We start from the raw sequence: 16340 nt of genomic DNA, 5'->3' as shown, positions 1-16340 counted from the left end.
GAGGTGACAGACACAGGAAGGGAGGGCTCTGAAGATGCTAAGCTGCTGGCTTTGACATAAGCAGCAGCCCTGAGCCAAGGAACTCAAGTGGCCTCTAAAAGTGGGGACAGGACAAGGCAGAGTCATTTCTAAAGCCTCCAGGGGCGCCTGGGTGGCTCAGTCGGTTAAGCGGCCGACTTCGGCTCAGGTCATGATCTCGCGGTCCGTGGGTTCAAGCCCCGCGCCGGGCTCTGGGCTGACAGCTCAGCCGGGAGCCTGTTTCAGATTCTGTGTCTCCCTCTCTCTGACCCTCCCCTGTTCATGCTCTCTCTGTCTCAAAAATAAATAAATGTTAAAAATTTTTAAAGCCTCCAGATCGGGCCACAGAAACCTTGTTTTTGGGCTTCTGACCTACAGAACACGGAGGTCATACATTCTGTGTTTCTGGAAATCTGTCACGGCAGCCACAAGGACCTCATATAGGGAGCTGCTTAGTACCAGGCAGAGCACTGGGACCCCCAGGGAGGGGCTGGGCCTTGACAGCGTCATCCAGCCTCTGGGTCAGCACTCTCCTAGTGTGCTCCCGACCCTGAACTTCCACTGACACGAACAGAAGTAAAATAATCACCCCCCCACCCCCATTATGGCGTAAACCAGCTTGAGTTGGGTTTTCTGCCTCTGGCAGCTCAGCCGAGTGCCACTCCCAACGTGGCCACAGAACGGGTGCCGAGTTCACCTTGACCTTCTAGGAAGACCGGGTAGGGCTAACATCCAAGTTCTGTTTTCAAAAGGAGTGAAATGACCGAACGTTCTTTTCTCAAAGCTGTGCAGGCCCTGCCCTGTGTCTGTCACTGGTGGCCACATGACTCCACGGGCACCGAGCAGCAGGGAAGAGGCCCGAAGCCCTTTCACCTCCAGGTCCCACCTCTGAAGGTCAAGAGGAGAGGGCAGGAAGAGAGTGGTCTCGGGAGAGGGTGGGGTCGGTAGCCGCTGCTGCTGTGGGACAGGAAGGGGCCTCAGGGGCAGAGAGAGTGTCCGTGAGGGCAGGGCTCCTGGCAGTCACTGAGGCTTATCTCTGCCCTCCCAAGAGAACCAGGCAGAGGACAAGTCAGAACTAAAAAAAATATTTCATTTCATTCTGAATAAAAAACGGAACAGACAGAACTCTCGGAAATCCTGAAAACAACGTCATCGCTACAGCAAAATTTCACAGAAATCATCTCGCGGAGTGTGGAGACCAAGCCCGGGCCCCAACCAGCTGTGAAGGCTGCCTCTCTGGGGAGGGGCACAAAGGGGGCGGTGGCCACGCTGGGCCAGGCACAGGTGGTGGCCATTCCCCTGTGATAAGCCTTGCCGGGGTTTCCAGGGACCAGGCTCAGGGCCCGGCCTCCAGCCCCCACCAGGGGACGGGGGCCAGGGGCCAGGGGCCAGGAGGGGGTGGCCTGGTCTTCAGGATCCCTCGGTGCGGGAGCCCTTCCGGCCACGTGCGCCCCACATTCCCCGCTTGGAGTGGTAGTGGTGGTAGAAATTCCGCACTCGGAGTCGCTCCACCTCCAGCCCTGCCTGCAGGACCCTGGGTGGAAAGGGGGTGTCAGGACCCTGGAGAGGGTTGCCTATAGGATCTGGGTGGTAGGGGGACAGTTGTGGCTGCCCTGGCTCTTCCGGAGCCTGGGGGCAGGGCAGCATGGAAGTGCTCAGGACCCTGGCCCAAGGGCATTGGTGTCAGGCCTTCCACTACTGTGGGACCCCGGTGGGAGATGGGGACTCAGGGACACCACTGGGCCTATAGGATCTGGGGACAGAATTTGTTGCAAGGCTGTTCCCGAGTCTGCAGAACCCTAGAGATAGGAAAAGGTGTGGGGTGGGGTGGGGTCACAGATCCTGGGATACGAAGCGGAAGTCCCTGCAGCACGTGAGGACCCTGGGGTACCCTCCCCGCTCAGAGGAGGTATCCTCAGTCCCCGAGATGGGGGGCAGTCACCTGTCCAGGAGCTCCCAGTCCTCGCCCCCCCACTGGTCCCGGAACTCCTCAGTGTTCATGCCCCCGACGCGGTCGAAGTCTGACTTGTAGATCCCGAAGAGGCCGAAGCCATTCACCTCCCAGTAGCCTGGGTAGGGAGGTGCCCTTCAGACACCAGAACCTGCAAGCCTTCCTCCCCAGCCTCCAGAGGGGATCTGCTGCAGGGTCCCATCCTTAGAGGGGCGTCAAGGGTCACTCTTCTGTGTGGGGTCATAACCTGCGGCCCTGCACACGACTGGGGTGCTGGAGGAGGTTCCCAGGCATGACCCTGGAGGCTCTGGGGTCCTAGGCAATAGGCGGGGCATTGATGGATCCCCAGGCCCACCTCCGGGGTTAGGAGAGGCCCCCAGGGGCCTGGGCCTCACCCTGCCGTTGGTGGAACTCCCAGTGTTATTGGGGCATGGGGGGGGGGGCATCCAGGGCATTACCGTGCGGGTCCCCCGGCGAGCTCCCACAGCCCAGGCGCATGACCACGGGCGCAAAGGCCAGTTTGCCCTCCACACAGTGTTTGCGGATGCCGTCCAGGATGTTGGGCGGGAAGTGGATGTGCAGATCACAGAGGAAAACGATGCTGCTGGCATCCTGGAGGCCGAGGTCACGGGGAGGCCTGAGCACGCCCCTCCGCTCCCCCAGCGGAGTTCCTTCCTTGGTGGTCTGGACGGGCTCTCCCTGCTCTCCCAACCCTCCCACGCACCTCCACTGCGTCCACTCCAGCCTGCAAGCCCGCCGAGCGCTCAAAGTTTCCAGTTCGCCTCAAGTACTGGTACCTGCGGAAGGTGGGGAGGAGAGCGGGGGGGGGGGGGGAGGGGGGGCGGGAGGTCACAGGCCCTGACCCCTGCGGGCCGGGGCTAGAAAACCCGCGTCCCGGAAGGGGCGGGGGAGGCAAGACGCGCTCGGCCGTCCCTGGCGGGGGCGCTGTTACCGGGGCAGCCGGGCAGAGCGCAGCGCCTGCTCGACGTCCATGTCCTCGCTCTCAAAGTCCACCAGGGTGATGCTGAAGTGCGAGTCCCCCGTGCGGGCGTGCAGCGCGGCCATGTCCGCCAGGAACTGGGCCACCCAGCGCGCCTGGTTCTTCACTGGAGGAAGGTGGTGCCGCTGAGCCCACCCCGACCTGACTCCGCGGGACCCGGTGCACGGCCAGCGGCGCTCCCACTGGCCGCGGGGGCTCGGGGAAGCCCAGCCCACGTCCCAGGTGCCCGGGCCCGAGGCGGTCCCGCGCACCTGGCACGATGAAGTGTACCATCACATCCTGGCGCCAGGCCAGGCGCAGCGGCCGGCAGAGCTCGGGGCGGCCGTCGGGGCGCGTGGGGGCGGCGGGAGCGGGCTCCGGGCTCTCTCCGTCGGCGTCGGCGCCTCCCGCGTGGGCTCCGGGCAGTCGCAGGAAGACGTACTCTGACAGGCGCAGGCGGCCGCCCCCGCGCTCCTGCAGCTCCAACTCCAGCAGGAAGCGGCTTCCGCGCGCGGAGTCCCGGCGCTTCTCCACGTTCACGATGCGCAGAAGCGCGTAGCGCCTGGGAAGCGGGGGCTGGGTCGGCACGCTTGGGCTCCGCGCTTGCGGCCCTCCCTCCTCCCTGCCCCCCTCGCCCCCCGAGTGTCCCTGCGGGTCGCCCCCAGCCCCAGAAACCAGGCGGCCACTCAGAAGAGGGGCTGGGGCAGCTGCCGTGAGTTCCCTCGTGTCCCAGGCTGCCGTACCCCGCCCACGCCGCGTCCTGGCGGGGAGCTCCGAGAGGGCGGGCGCCCATTTCGTGCCTCCCCTCCCTAGGGCAGCCTCCTCTGTGGTCTTCGCGTCACCGCTCACGCATGCGCAGTGACCTTTATGACGGCGCCACCCACTGTCCACAGGGCGAGGTTCGCTGGTCTTACACTGCCATTCTAGGGCCTTAAGCCGGCTCGGCTTGCCTTCAATGTCCCCGCGTGCTGCGTGAGCCCACTTCCTCCCGCACTGGCTCTTTTCTCCGGGGTATCCAGTCTGCAAGCTTGCCCCAATCCTCCCCGGCTCTTTCCGAGGCCCCTCAGATAAGCCTCCCTTTGCCTCTTCCGGCACCAGCCCCGGGGCGGTCCTGACCCAGGGGAAGATGCCGCTGGCCCGCCCTGAGCCTCTTCTGCCCCTTCCCTCCTGGCCCTGCTGAGCGCCTTCGTCCTCCACTCTGCTACCAAGCAGAGGCTTCTCATCCCGGGAAAACGGGACCCTGCCCTTGACTACAGTGGCTTCTTCCTTTCTCCAAATGGCCTCCCTTTGCAGCCCCCTGACCATGGGAGCCTACCTGTGTGACCCCCAAGGAGTGCCCACTCCTCCCTGCAAACCCCGCCATTCCCACTGTGCTCTCCCCGAGCGTCAGGGACTTTCTGCCCCAAACACTCTGGGTCTTTCTGAACTCTCAGTCCCTAGGCCCACCCACACCCTACTCTCACGAAGCTTTGAGCCAAGAACTCAGCCACCTAGAATCAAATCCCTGCCCTTCCCACACCATCTCGTCACTGCCCTGGCACAAGCCTGGCACTCATGGCCCCTGTGGGCTTCCCATCCCGTCCACGCCCCTCCAAGGCAGCAACAGGCCTGTCTGCAACCCCAACAGGTCGGCCCCTGTCTTGCTCAAAACCTGGTACGGTCTGCAAGAAAAATGAGTCCTGAGCAGGTTGCTCGAGGCCCACGATGGCCCCTTCTCCGTCCTCTGCACACCGGGCCCCTGGCCTCCTGCCCCAGTGCCTTTGCCTACCAGTGCTGTCTGCACTGGTTCTACTCCTCTTTTAAGGCTCACAGAACCCACCAGTGTCTCCTTTGGGGCCAACTTTGGGGCCTCCCATTCTCTGCCCCGCTAGCCTACATATGGGGGTGGTGACAGGCCTGGATTCCTGGGGGGTGGGGGCGGGGATCAGAGGCAGCAATGGGGCAGGAGCCCTGTGCTCCCCTGAGCTGGAGAAAGACCCTCTGGGAAGACCCAGGAGCCCTGTACCAGAAGACGAGGAGGGGTCCAGGCACTCTCAGCCTGACCTTTGGGTCTCTACTTGGAGGAGAGCCCTGGCTGGTTCAGATTCATTCTTGGGTTCAGGCCCAAGGTGACAGGGTGGGTTTGGAGGTTCAGGACAAGGGAGCCCACCCTGGGTGCCTGTGAGGAGGTGAGGCTTCTAACACTGAACAGGAACCCTGGACACTAAGAAGCCCCAGGAGACAGGGAAGAGACAGGGAGAGACAGCTCTTCCCTTGGAGGTCCGTGTGCCATGCCCAGACCAGCACCCTGTTAAACCCTGGGAAGGTCTGAAGGTTCCACAGAGGCCAGGACTTCCCCTTCCCAGGCACACACTTCCCAGGGCCTCCCTCCCACGCACCCCCCCAGGGCCTCCCCTCCCACACTCACCTCCTCCAGGGCCTCCCCTCCTACATGACCCCCCCACACCCTCCCACACTCACCCCCCAGGTCCTCTCCCTCCAGGTACCCCCCTCCTCCCCTCCGCCCCTTCCCAGGTGCATTTCCTCCCAAGGCCTCCCCTCCCACAAGCACCTCCCAGGGCTTCCCCTTCCCAGGCGCCCCCCCCCCAGGTCCTCCCCTTCCCAGGCGCACCCCCCCACCCAGGGCCTCCCCTCCCACATTCACCTCCTCCAGGGCCTCCCCTCCTACATGACCCCTCGACCCTCCCATACTCACCCCCCAGGTCCTCTCCTTCCCAGGAACGCCCCCTTCCCCCCTCCTCTCCTCCTATACGCATTCCCCAGGGCCTCCCCTCCCACTCCCCCCCCCCACCAGCGCCTCCCCTCCCACACGCACCCTCCCCAGGGCCTCCCCTCCCACACTCACCGCCCCAGGGCCTCCCCTTCCCAGGCGCACATCCTCCCAGGGCCTCCCCTCCCACACGCACCTCCCAGGGCTTCCCCTTCACAGGCACCCCCTCCAGGGCCTCCCCTCCCATATGCCCCCCCCCAACATTCACCATCCCCCAGGTCCTCCCCTTCCCAGGCGCACGCCCTGTAGGGCCTCCCCTCCCACGCGCACACTCCGGACGCACCCGCCGTGGCGCGCGTTGAGCCGCTCCATGTACTGGGCCACCACGTCCACGGCCTCGGCCTCGGGCAGCTGCAGGTTCCCCGACACGTTGCAGCGCAGGTCGTTCCAGTCGGAGCGTAGCTGCTCGAAATCCACGGCGCCCACGCTGAACGTGCGCTGCCAGTCAATGGCGTCCTCGCGCCAGCGGCCTCGGGGGGCTCCCGCGGCCTCCTCGCTGTCCTCATCTTCGCCCCGCGCCCCGTCGTCGTCATCGTCTGCCTCCTCCTCGTCGCCCGCTGCAGGCAGCTGCGCCCTGGACACTTGGGACAAGCTCAGGAAGGAGGTCACGGGCTGAGCTTCCGACGACAGGTTCGCGGCCGCGGTCGGAGCTGGGAGTCCCAGCAAGCGCGGCTGGCCCTCCAGGCTCCCCTGGGTGGCCTGCGCCCGGGCCGGGGGCCTCAGCTCTGCGCCCGGGGAACCACCGGTCCTGCGGCCTCGAGACCGCGGCGGCCGTGGGGGCGCCCGCAGCTGCACCCGGGGAAGAGGTCTGGGGCGGAGGAAGACTCCGGGGAAGGGCGGCCAGGGTGGGCCGCGTGGGCCGAGAGGCGCCCGCAGTCCCGGCCGCACCCGCGTCACATACACCTTCGGGGGCTGCTGCTGAGCCGCAGCTCGGGGGCGCAGGGCGCGGCCCAAGAAGAGGGGCAGGGGGCGCGCGGCCCGGGCGGCCCAGCTCAGCGCCCGGGAGCGCCGGGTGGTGGGCAGGTCTCCGGGGCTGGGAGGCACCGGCGGGGCGGGCGTGGCTCCGGGCGCTGTGGGGGCCGCGGGCAGGGGGAGGTGGCGGCGGCTCTGCAGGGGGGACGCCTCCGTGGGCTCCAGGCTGTCTAGCAGCTCCCCCTCTTCCTCATCGTCCAGGAAGTCTGCGGGAAGCAGCCCAGGTGGGCACAGGCTGGGGGGGCGCACTCCACGCCCAGGTGGGCACATGCTGGGGGGCGCGCGGGGGTCACTCCACGCCCAGGTGGGCACAGGCTGGGGGGCGCGCGGGGGTCACTCCACGCCCACGTGGGCACAGGCTGGGGGGGCGCGCGCGCGGGGGGCGGTACTCACCATCCGGGTTGAGAAAGAGGAAGGCTCGGCGCTGCACCTCTTCCTCCTCGTCTTCCTCTCCCTCCTCCCTGTCCATCTTCATGTATTTATAGAACCCAAACCTGGGGCGGTGAGGGGCATCAGAGAGGACCCCCCCTACGGGCCGCTGGCCCCCCACCCCCACCCCATCCCTTGCCTGCCCCACCCACCTCTCCAAGTACAGCGGCGACTCTCGGTAGAAGCACTTGTTTTCCGTCTCCATGTGCGTGAGGCGCGTGTGGTCATTGGGGTAGACAAAGGACAGGTACACCTGTGGGCAGGGCAGAGGGCTCAGGGGACCCTGGGCGGGAGGCCGGGGCCTCAGGGAAGGTCTTGGTGAGGGGCACTTACAAACTGCAGCCCCTGGTATCTCGCGATTGGAAAGTCCTTGACAACATAGGTGGGGGCGTAGGCGCAGGGCTCCAGCACGTTCTCCAGACTCGAAGGCTCCACCCGAGGTGCTGTGGGAGGAGTGGTCACAGAGTGGCAGGCTGGGTATCCCTGCCCCCCCTCCCCCCCTCTACGGTCCCCTCTCACTGAGGAAGAAGGTGTCTCGGGGGTCTGGGCGCAGCATGTCAGCTCTGGGCTCCTCCTGTGGCAGGCGCCCCCCCACGTGGCTGGCTGGAGACTGGGGGACATGGGCCACGTGGTCCATCTTCAGGGACGATTCATCTGGGGACAGAGGAATGTGTGGGGTCCTCAGGAGTACCCAAGGACCACTCCTCACCCCTCCCCACCCACATCCAGAGACCACCCCAAAGAGACCGCAGATCAGGAGCCCACCCCCCTCCCCAAAGAGGCACTGGGCTCCACACCTGTGTACAGGGAGATGTGAGCAGAGCCTATGACCTCAAACTTCAGGCCTGGCAGGAAGGCTCGCCACTAGGGAAGGGAGAGAGCGGTCAGGACCAAAGCTCTGTGGTCCTGGAGCTGGAGAGGAACGGGTCTTTTCTGAACGTGGGCACGGGGAGCAGGTGGGGACAGCCCCTTCGAGGGCACAGGAAGCTTGGAGGTTGGATGGCAGAGGGGTTCTTGGTGGATGGGACACCCCCCTCCCATGCTCCCTCCAGGCCTTTCCTGACACCCTAAGCGCTTCCTTGCCCGCTGGTTATGGCTTTGCCACCGCCTCCTTCCCCATGCTGCAGCCATCGCCTTCCTGGCGGTCACAGCTAGCCTTCTAGAGGCCCCTACCCCTCGCCTCACTGGACCTCACCCTCCCCGTTTCCCCATTCCTGTGGCAGCTCCTTCTCAGTCTCCTCCTTTGCAGACTCGGTTCCTCCCTCCCTCAAGCTGGGGTTCCTGGGAGCTGTTCCAGGCCCTCTCCCTTCCTAGCTCATTCTGGGTCTCCTGGGCACCCCCTTGGCTTCCACGAGATCACCCCAAGCCTGCGTTTCCAGCCTGGAGTCCCTGCCAGCTGAGCTGGGTTGATGCCTAGCACACACAGTCGACAAACGCCCCATCTCCCCTAGCCAGGCTCAGGCCCCACCTCCCTGCTTCAGGGACCATGTCTAAACGATCCGCCCCCCGCCCAGGCTCTCTGCAGCAGTGGCCAAAGGGTTTTTCCTGAAATGCAAACCCAATTGCTTTGGGCTGTCCGGGGTTCGCGTTGCAGGCCCTGCCTGGCCACTGGATCCTCTGGAGTTCTGGAAGAACTCTGCTGTTCCTCTGCTGTTCTTGAGATCTGGAGTTCACCTGAGGCACCCCAATTCTCTCCTCACTGGATCTCCCTACGAATGTCTCATCTCTCAAGACTCTACTCAAGCACCACTTCTCCATGTAGCCTCCCTGGGCAGAGTTGATCTTGGACCCCCCCGTCCCTGAGTGTCTGCTTTGCTAACTAGATGGGAACTCCTGGGGTGAGGGGGCAGGACCCACACCATTGTCCTGCAGGGAGTGTTGGGAGCAGAGAGAGCAGGGGAAGGGACGTGGCTTCTCCAGAAGCCCACGGATGGCAGGCCACACTCACGCCCACTTCCACGTGGTCTGAGCCTCGGTCGTCCTGCTTGTGCAGCAGCTCAAAGTAGTACCTCCGGGAGGCCATGAGCCTGGGGACATAAGCGGTCAGGGGGACATGCTCCTACCATGCTCCAGGAGCCCCAAACAGAAACCCCAGAAAAGGTGGGGTGCTCAGGGGCGGTCCCTCGGGGCGATGGCAGTGTGGCCACGACAGTACAGGTGCAGTGGTTTTCTGTGTGCTGGTGCATGTTCCCCCCCGCCCCCCAATACACCCCGGTGCACACACGCTCCCAGTCACTCACCGCTTGGGCTTGGACACCTGCGAGCTGAACTTGGTGAATTCCCCAGGTGCTGTCCACTCTGAGCCAGTCTGGGAAGCGATACAGAAGGGTGGGGGGGTTCACCCTCTCCTTGGGGGCACCAGCCTCATCCAGTCCCCGTCCCTCAGAAGCTGGAGGAGACAGGTGACGGAGGCGGAGGAGGCCCAGTGAAGACAGATAGGGGTGTGGGTGGAGGGGCTGGGGTGGGAGGGCTGTGGGGTTAAGGGTACCTTGCCCACAAAGGCCACCAGCTGGGCACCCGCCGGGCTCTCATTTGGGCTCAGCCAGAACTCAGAGTTGTCATCCGAAGCCACAGAGAACTGGACGTCTCCTAGGCCACAGGACAGGGGCTCAGGGGGGTGGTGTGGGGCCCTTCCTGCTGCCCCCTCCCTGGCACATCCCCACCCCCGCACCATCTCTCGCCGGGTGGATGAAGCCGAAAATCCGTAGTCCGTAGTTCTTCCACTTGGGGGACACAGCCAACTTCTTCACGGTGGTGCGAGTCTGGGGGGACAGTGGCCTCTGACGTCAAAGCCTTTCCCTGTCCTGCCCTGCCCCCCACCCCCTGCCAGCTCCCTACCACTGGCACTCACGTGCGGAAACAGCGGGAAGTGCAGGTTCCTCCTCAGATGGCCCACGGCGCCTCCGCACCAGTCCTCAAACACATGCAGGTTCACCTGCCCCTTGTACTGGGGGGCGGGAGGTGGGCCTTACCTTCTGCACAGCCCCCCCCCCCGCCCTCCCCTGAAGCTCATCACAAGCCAAGCAGAGCTCACCTCTTCCCACCAAGGGGGAACCTGATGGGTGAGGTTCAGAGGGGGTGGCTTTCCAGCCCCCACAGGAAACAGCATGTTTGGGTCCCGTCCTTCCGGCTACAGGACAGAAAAGGCACCAGGGTCAAAACAGCAATGGGAAGACAGGGAGGGGTCACCCCCCACCCCCACCCCACACACACACCGGGACACACCTCACAAGGACTCCCCTGCACACATCCAGCCATAAAATCCCGAACCCGTGGTACCCCAACCACACACACCCAGAGGACCCTCACCACACCTGCCCAGGCAAGCACCGGCCAGCACGCTCGCGCACACCCATGCCCGCCGGACGTGAACTGCAGGCTGGGCCGTGCTCCGTGCCTGCACCCGCGTCCTCCATCCACCCAGCCCACAGGTCCCGAGGCCACTGGCACACTAGTGGCCTCAGGGATGTGTGTGTGCCGCACACACGTGTTCTTCCCCACAGCCCTGCTCACCACCTGCTCCTCCTCCCGACTCTCGCTGGAGTCCTCCGCCCTCTGTGTGGACAGCGCAGCCCGGACGCCCCTGCCCTCCGTCACACCGCTCAGCTTCTCGCCATCTGTGGGCGGCACGTGGGGCATGACTGGGGCCCAGGCTCTCTCCGAGGCGGCCCCTGCCGCTGGGGGTCAGGTGGGGACAGCAGTGTCTCCTGCTGAAGCCTTCGCACTTCAGTCTGCTCCCCGTGCTGCCCAGGGCCCCACCTGTGGCTGTGCAATTGCTCTCTGGGTCCTTCTTCCACATTCCGCCTCTGGGGTGGGCGGCCCCCTCTCAAGCCCTCCACCTGGCTTTTCCTAGACCGCTGACTGGTGCCAGGGAGCAGAGTCATGTGTGTGCGTGTGCTAATGCATATACATACACACTTATCTGGCCATCCTCACCGCGGCCCTGCCTCCGGGAAGGCCCCCAGGACTACTGCACCGTGCCCTCAGCACTTTTCCCTCGTCCTGAGGGTTCCGTGTCTCCCTCCCTCATCAGAACTGCGTGCTAAGGGTCAGTGCTAGCGCTTGTTATTGGAAAGCTGGTGCTTTTGTCTTCAGGCTAAGCCAGCCCCTGCTCACGGCACATGTGCCACCTGCTGGCCTTGAGAGGGGTTCAGGACCAGAGGAGTCCTGGCACCAGCCTGGACAGAAGAGGAACAGACATGCTGGTCTGGCTGCTGGGGGGCCGGGAGCCAACATGGCTCCAGCGACTGTGACCCTGAGGAACCCCTCCTAGGTCTGTCTGTGGCTCTCTCCAGAGCTTGGCACCCTTATACACAACCCCTATCCTAGGGCCGACCATCCCCATGCCCCTAACTCCCTCAAATTCCCAGGCTTCTTGCCTAAGCTGTGGACCTGAACATCCCACCCTGTCCTCTGGGGGGAGGGGTGTGCCACACCTTGGGACTCAAGGCTCTTCTGGGAGGCTTTATTATATCCCACCTCTGCCCCCAGCCCCGTGCTCCCAGCCAGGGATACCCAATCCAGGAGCAGCCCCTCTGCTCCAGGGCAAGCCGGAATTTCGACATTCATGCCCATCCTTCAATCCAGACCCACAGATTCCTGTGTGGACACAATTGGCCTGAGTCCCTTCTCCGGGGGAGGGGAGCTGACCTTAGTCTCCTGCCTGTAGGACCCCTGTGGTACTTGCCCGCCTGCTCCTTCTTCTGGGTTCCTCCCCCACTGTCCTCTGTCCAGCTGGGAGGTGAGCCCCTAAGAGGCTCCTGGCCAAATCCCCCCAGCCTGGCCCTATGCTCCCTGCCCACCAAGCTAAGTCCATGGGTACCAGGAGCCTTCTGTGGTGGGGTCCCAGCCCAGGCTTCCACCACTGTCCAGCACAGTGAGATCCCCAGAGGGCTCCTGCCACATGGGTATCCTGCAGGACACCAGGAAGGTAGACCCCCTGTCCCGCTCCAGTGCTGCCTCCCCAGCTGGAAGTGAAGACAGCACTGACCCAACAGTCAAAAAGTCCTCGGGCGTGTCCAGCTGCTCCGCTTCTCACCAGCCTTACCCTGGTGGGAGCCCAGGTGGCTGGGCGAAGAGGCTGCAGCCCAGAGCCAGGACCCATGGGCTGGGGCTTTCCTGGAAGGTGCCCCATGAGAGTTTGACCTTCCAGGACGCTGAACAGCTCCTGCTCACCCAGGAGTCGTAAGGGCAGTCTGCCGGTCCAGCTGAGAGCAGAGAGGCCCTCGGAAATGGGGTTCCCACACTTCTACTCCCTCCCAGTTGCTGAGCTAGACTCCCCAGCTACTCAGGAAGTCAGTTGGTGAAGACTGCGGTTGCTCAGAAAGCCACAGAGGTGGCTGGGGAGGGGGGGTGGGTTTTCTTCTGTGTCACTGGGTCACGATCTGGGATCCTGCCTTATTTGCTGATAGCTGGGGGAGGGGGGCTTCTTTTAGGGACTGAGCTGTGCTGGGGACCCCTCATGGGTGTGGTGGCTGTGAGGGGTGTAGACTCTGGGGGGTTGGGACAAGCTCCACACCCCTGGCCTGGGAGGTCTGTGGAGCCAGGTGTCCAGGCACATGGAAAGGAGGCAGAAGGGAACCGAGCAGGGAGGCCCTCAGTGGAGTGGCCCTGGGTGCCGTGGGCCAAAGTCACTGTTAGGAAGAGGGTGAGGAAGTGGGACCCACACCCCTGACCTCTCACCCTAAGGGCACCCAGCACCACACTTCCTAAGAAGGGGTAGGGGCAGCCCGGCTGGGAGCTTCCCTGCCTGGGCAGAGGAGGCTTCTGCTCTGGCCTCTGCTGGGAGGTTTAAGGTGTGTGTGTGGGGGGGGGGGGGGAGTGTTACTCGTGCCCTGAGGTGCTTCCCTCTTTCCCATGCCCTCCCCCTTCCCCAGGTTCCAGGCTCCCTGCTTCTCCCCTTCCCACCAGGTTGTCACAGGCTCATCCCTCCTGCCAGGCACACTCTCCCCCCAGATGTCGTGGGCGGGCAGCACCACCTTCAAGGGGCCATCCAGACCCCCCTGCCCTGGCTCTTTCGCACCACACTCACCAGGAACTGATTTGCTTTGTGGGTTTATTGTCTTCACCGGAGTGTGAGCTGGAGGAGCCTGGGAAAGTTTACTCCAGGCAGTTCAGGGGTCCCCAGGCTGGACCCCCATCACTGTGCTTCCCCACCCCCACCCCCACCCCCACCACAAAAGCCTGCCCCTTGTCACAGGGTTAGTTAGGGCACCCCTCAGGAAGCCTTCCAACTGCACCAGTCAGCTCCCTCCAAACCCTCCCCGACCCCCACCCCGAGGGGAGGCTGGACCCCTCCCTCCTCTCTCCCCCAGCAGACGGGTAAACTGAGGAGACAAGCGGTGGGGGTGCGAGGCCTTCCTGAAAAGCCCAGCCTGCAGGGCCTGCGGGCGATCTCCCTGAGAGCCCGCTGTTCACCCCGTCACTGCTGGCTCCAGGTCACATCCCGGAGTCGGCCCAGGTTCGGGGACGCTCCCCAAGAGGGTCGCGGGCGTCACTGCTGACGTCATTGGGCTCCGGGCCCGGCCGAACCGCGCCCCCTGCCCAAATACCGCAGAGCCGGGAAGGGCGGGCGGCCGGGGTCTCCGGGCGCGGTGCGGAGGCCCGGCCCCCCAGCGCTCCTCGGGGTGCCCCCGCCCCCCGCCCCCGGACGCGCCCCCGTACCTCGCCCGTAGCCCAGGCGCTGGCGCAGCGCGCGGCCCTGGCGCACCAGGCTCAGGTGCACGTACGTGAGCCACGCGGCGCAGGTGACCAGCACCAGCAGCAGCAGCAGCTTGATCTGTTTGCGGATCTTCTTCACCGGGAACCACGGCATCGCGCCCGGCCCCGCCCCGCCTCGGGCCGCGCTCAGCGGCACCGCTGCGGCCCCCCGGTTCCCGCGCGCCCCGCGCCGCGGCCCCCGGCCCCGCATGGCCCTTTGTCCGCCGCCCGCGGCCACACCGAGCGGCCGCGACCCCAGGCTGCCCCCCGCCCCCCGGCCGCGGGCCCGGGGTGGGCGGCGGAGCGGCTCCCGGCGGGTGCCCCCCGCCCGGCCCCGCCCGGCCGCTCGGGCTCCACGCTCCTGGGGGCCGCGGCGGGACCCAGCAGCATCCACGCTGCGGTGCTACCCACCGTGAAACGGGCCCGGCGGCCGCGCGGCGCGAGCCAACCGGGGCCCGGCCGGCCCGCGGGGAGCCAATCGGCGGCGCGGGGGGCGGGGCCGGCGGGTTAGGGTGTGCCCGCCGCCCGTCTCCACGCAACGCGCGCGCATCCACCTGGGCGCGCCGGCCCGCGCAGCTCCCGGGCGCGGGGGGCCGGAGGTGCGGAGGCCCGGGGACGGGGCCCCGGGAGGGGTTCACGGAGGACGGGGAGGTGCGGGGGACAGGGGAACGAGGGTCCGGGGGGGGGGTGCGCGAAGGACGCGGGGACACGGGACAGAGGTCAGGCGGTGTCCAAGGGACAATGTGGTGCGAAGGACGCGGGAAGCAGGGACGGGGGATGGGGAGGTGCAGAGGCCGGGGGCAGGGGTGTTGGTGGGTGGGGACGGGGGCGGGCATAGAGGCAGGGGACATGCAGAGGACCGAGGACTGGGGTTGCTCGAGGGACGGGCTGCAGAGTCAGGGGACGCGGGAAGTGTAGAGGTGCGGCGTAGGGGAGACACAGAGCCCTGGAGGATGTGGACGTGGTTACGCGGGGGTGGGGACCAGGGTGTGTAGGGACGGAGGCAGTGGAAGGCGCAGGCTGTGTGGGTTGGGGGACAGTCGGGACACAGGCAACAGAGGACTCAGGGACAGGAAATGGGGGGGCACCAGGGCTTGGGGAATGTGGGGGAAAGCTGGGGATAGGGGTACAGCCTGGTCTTGGAGTTGGAGCCAGCCTCTAGAAAACAGTGCAGCCAGAAGGAACGGGGCTCCAAGGGGAGGAAAAGACGTTTGGGAGAGAGACAGGTGGTAGGTAATGATGATGGGTGAGGGGGGCAGGAGTGGGTGTGTGGGCCTTGCCACGGAAGTGAGACAGAGGAGGGTCTCCAAAGCACGTGGCTTCATCCTGCAGGGCCAGAGTCTTAACCAGGCTTCCACGTGGGTGGGCGGCAGAGGGGCCTGGTGGTGGCTTCCAGCGAATGCAGAGTGAACACGGAGAGAAGTTGCACAGACAGATGGGGCAGGGCACACTGGAAGGGTCAGGAGGGGTGCGCAACGTACGTCTTCCACGTCCACTGTGGACTTGAGTGCTGGGGTCTGGCGTGCGGCTCCCGCTGAGCTGATGGTGAACTTTGTGCACTTGGTTCCAGTTCTTGCCTGGGCCACTCTGACCCACCCAGCGGCCAGCCCGACCCTTCTCCCTTTACCCCTTCCTGCACCTGTTCCAGTTTTGTGTTGCTGTGTAACCAACCACCCCAACATTAGTGGTGTGAAACAAGGCCTACTTATTGTGTTCATGGATTCTGCGGGTCAGGAATTTAGACAGGGCCTCATGGGACAGCTTTTCTCTGCTTGATGATGTGGTGGGAAGATGCGAAGGGCTGGGGTGACTGATGGCTGGGCTGCAGTCATCTCGTGTTGGTGCCTTGGTGGAGACGGCTGGGCTCAGCCAGCCTGGTTCACCGGAGCATCTGGACATAGCCACTTCCAGGAGGTGGCCTCTGGGCTCCAGCAAAGGGGCAAAGTGCCCGATGGGTCACCACACAGTAGTTCTGCCACATGCTGTCACAGGCCACCCAGGTTTGAGCAGAGGGGACGTGGACCCCACCTCATCCCGAACAAATTGTGTGGGAAGTTGCAATTTGGGTGTAACATGCACACGCCCTTCCTTTTCTGTCCTTTTATTTTAATGTTGGGGCACAGAATCAAGCTGGCCACATCCCACGATTACAGCATTCTGTCGCCTACCCTGTGGACAATGCCCCCATCTTCAAATGTCCTCACCCACCCCCTCTCGTTCTTGCCCCTTCCCTCCCCCAACTCACCTTCCATATTTAAGTTGTCTGCACACTCATTAAAACATATCAAGCTGTGTGTTTTAAACGTAGAAGTATAGTAGAGAATGGTCATAGGAACCAAAATCTGGGACGTAGGTGTGTTTATTGCTGCTGGAGTATTGTTTCTTTGTGCCCCCTTAGCAGACAAGGCAAAGAAATATATGCCTAGACCAATTGTATATACACGAGCCTGTTAATGTTTCTCTGTGCAGCCAGCTGTACCTACGTTAAGCTAAACACGAGTTCTTACTCCGTCTCCGACCAC

The 16340-nt window shown here is 64.5% G+C and overlaps 1 protein-coding gene across 1 annotated transcript; it reads right to left on the bottom strand.

The window, feature by feature from the left end:
• Positions 1-966: 966 nt before the first annotated feature.
• B4GALNT4 (beta-1,4-N-acetyl-galactosaminyltransferase 4) lies at positions 967-13933 on the bottom strand. The gene is made up of 20 exons (XM_047100572.1): positions 13783-13933; positions 10633-10736; positions 10154-10249; positions 9971-10066; positions 9791-9881; positions 9608-9708; positions 9360-9427; positions 9068-9146; positions 7917-7983; positions 7639-7773; positions 7453-7562; positions 7272-7372; positions 7084-7184; positions 6002-6896; positions 3221-3510; positions 2922-3075; positions 2694-2766; positions 2428-2581; positions 1961-2087; positions 967-1552 (listed from the first exon to the last, which is right to left on the bottom strand). The coding sequence occupies exons 1-20, from the start codon at positions 13931-13933 to the stop codon at positions 1429-1431; spliced, it is 3117 nt and encodes a 1038-aa protein (XP_046956528.1). The 3' UTR covers positions 967-1428.
• Between the last annotated feature and the right edge of the window lie 2407 nt (positions 13934-16340).

The sequence above is a fragment of the Lynx rufus genome, unplaced genomic scaffold, assembly GCF_022079265.1.
Source record: "Lynx rufus isolate CCGP_SWC_20201006 ecotype Redwood Valley unplaced genomic scaffold, mLynRuf1.p SCAF_50, whole genome shotgun sequence".
Taxonomy (NCBI): domain Eukaryota; kingdom Metazoa; phylum Chordata; class Mammalia; order Carnivora; family Felidae; genus Lynx; species Lynx rufus.
The sequence above is the reverse complement of the archived record's forward strand: the minus strand, read 5'-3'. Positions and strand labels throughout refer to the sequence as shown.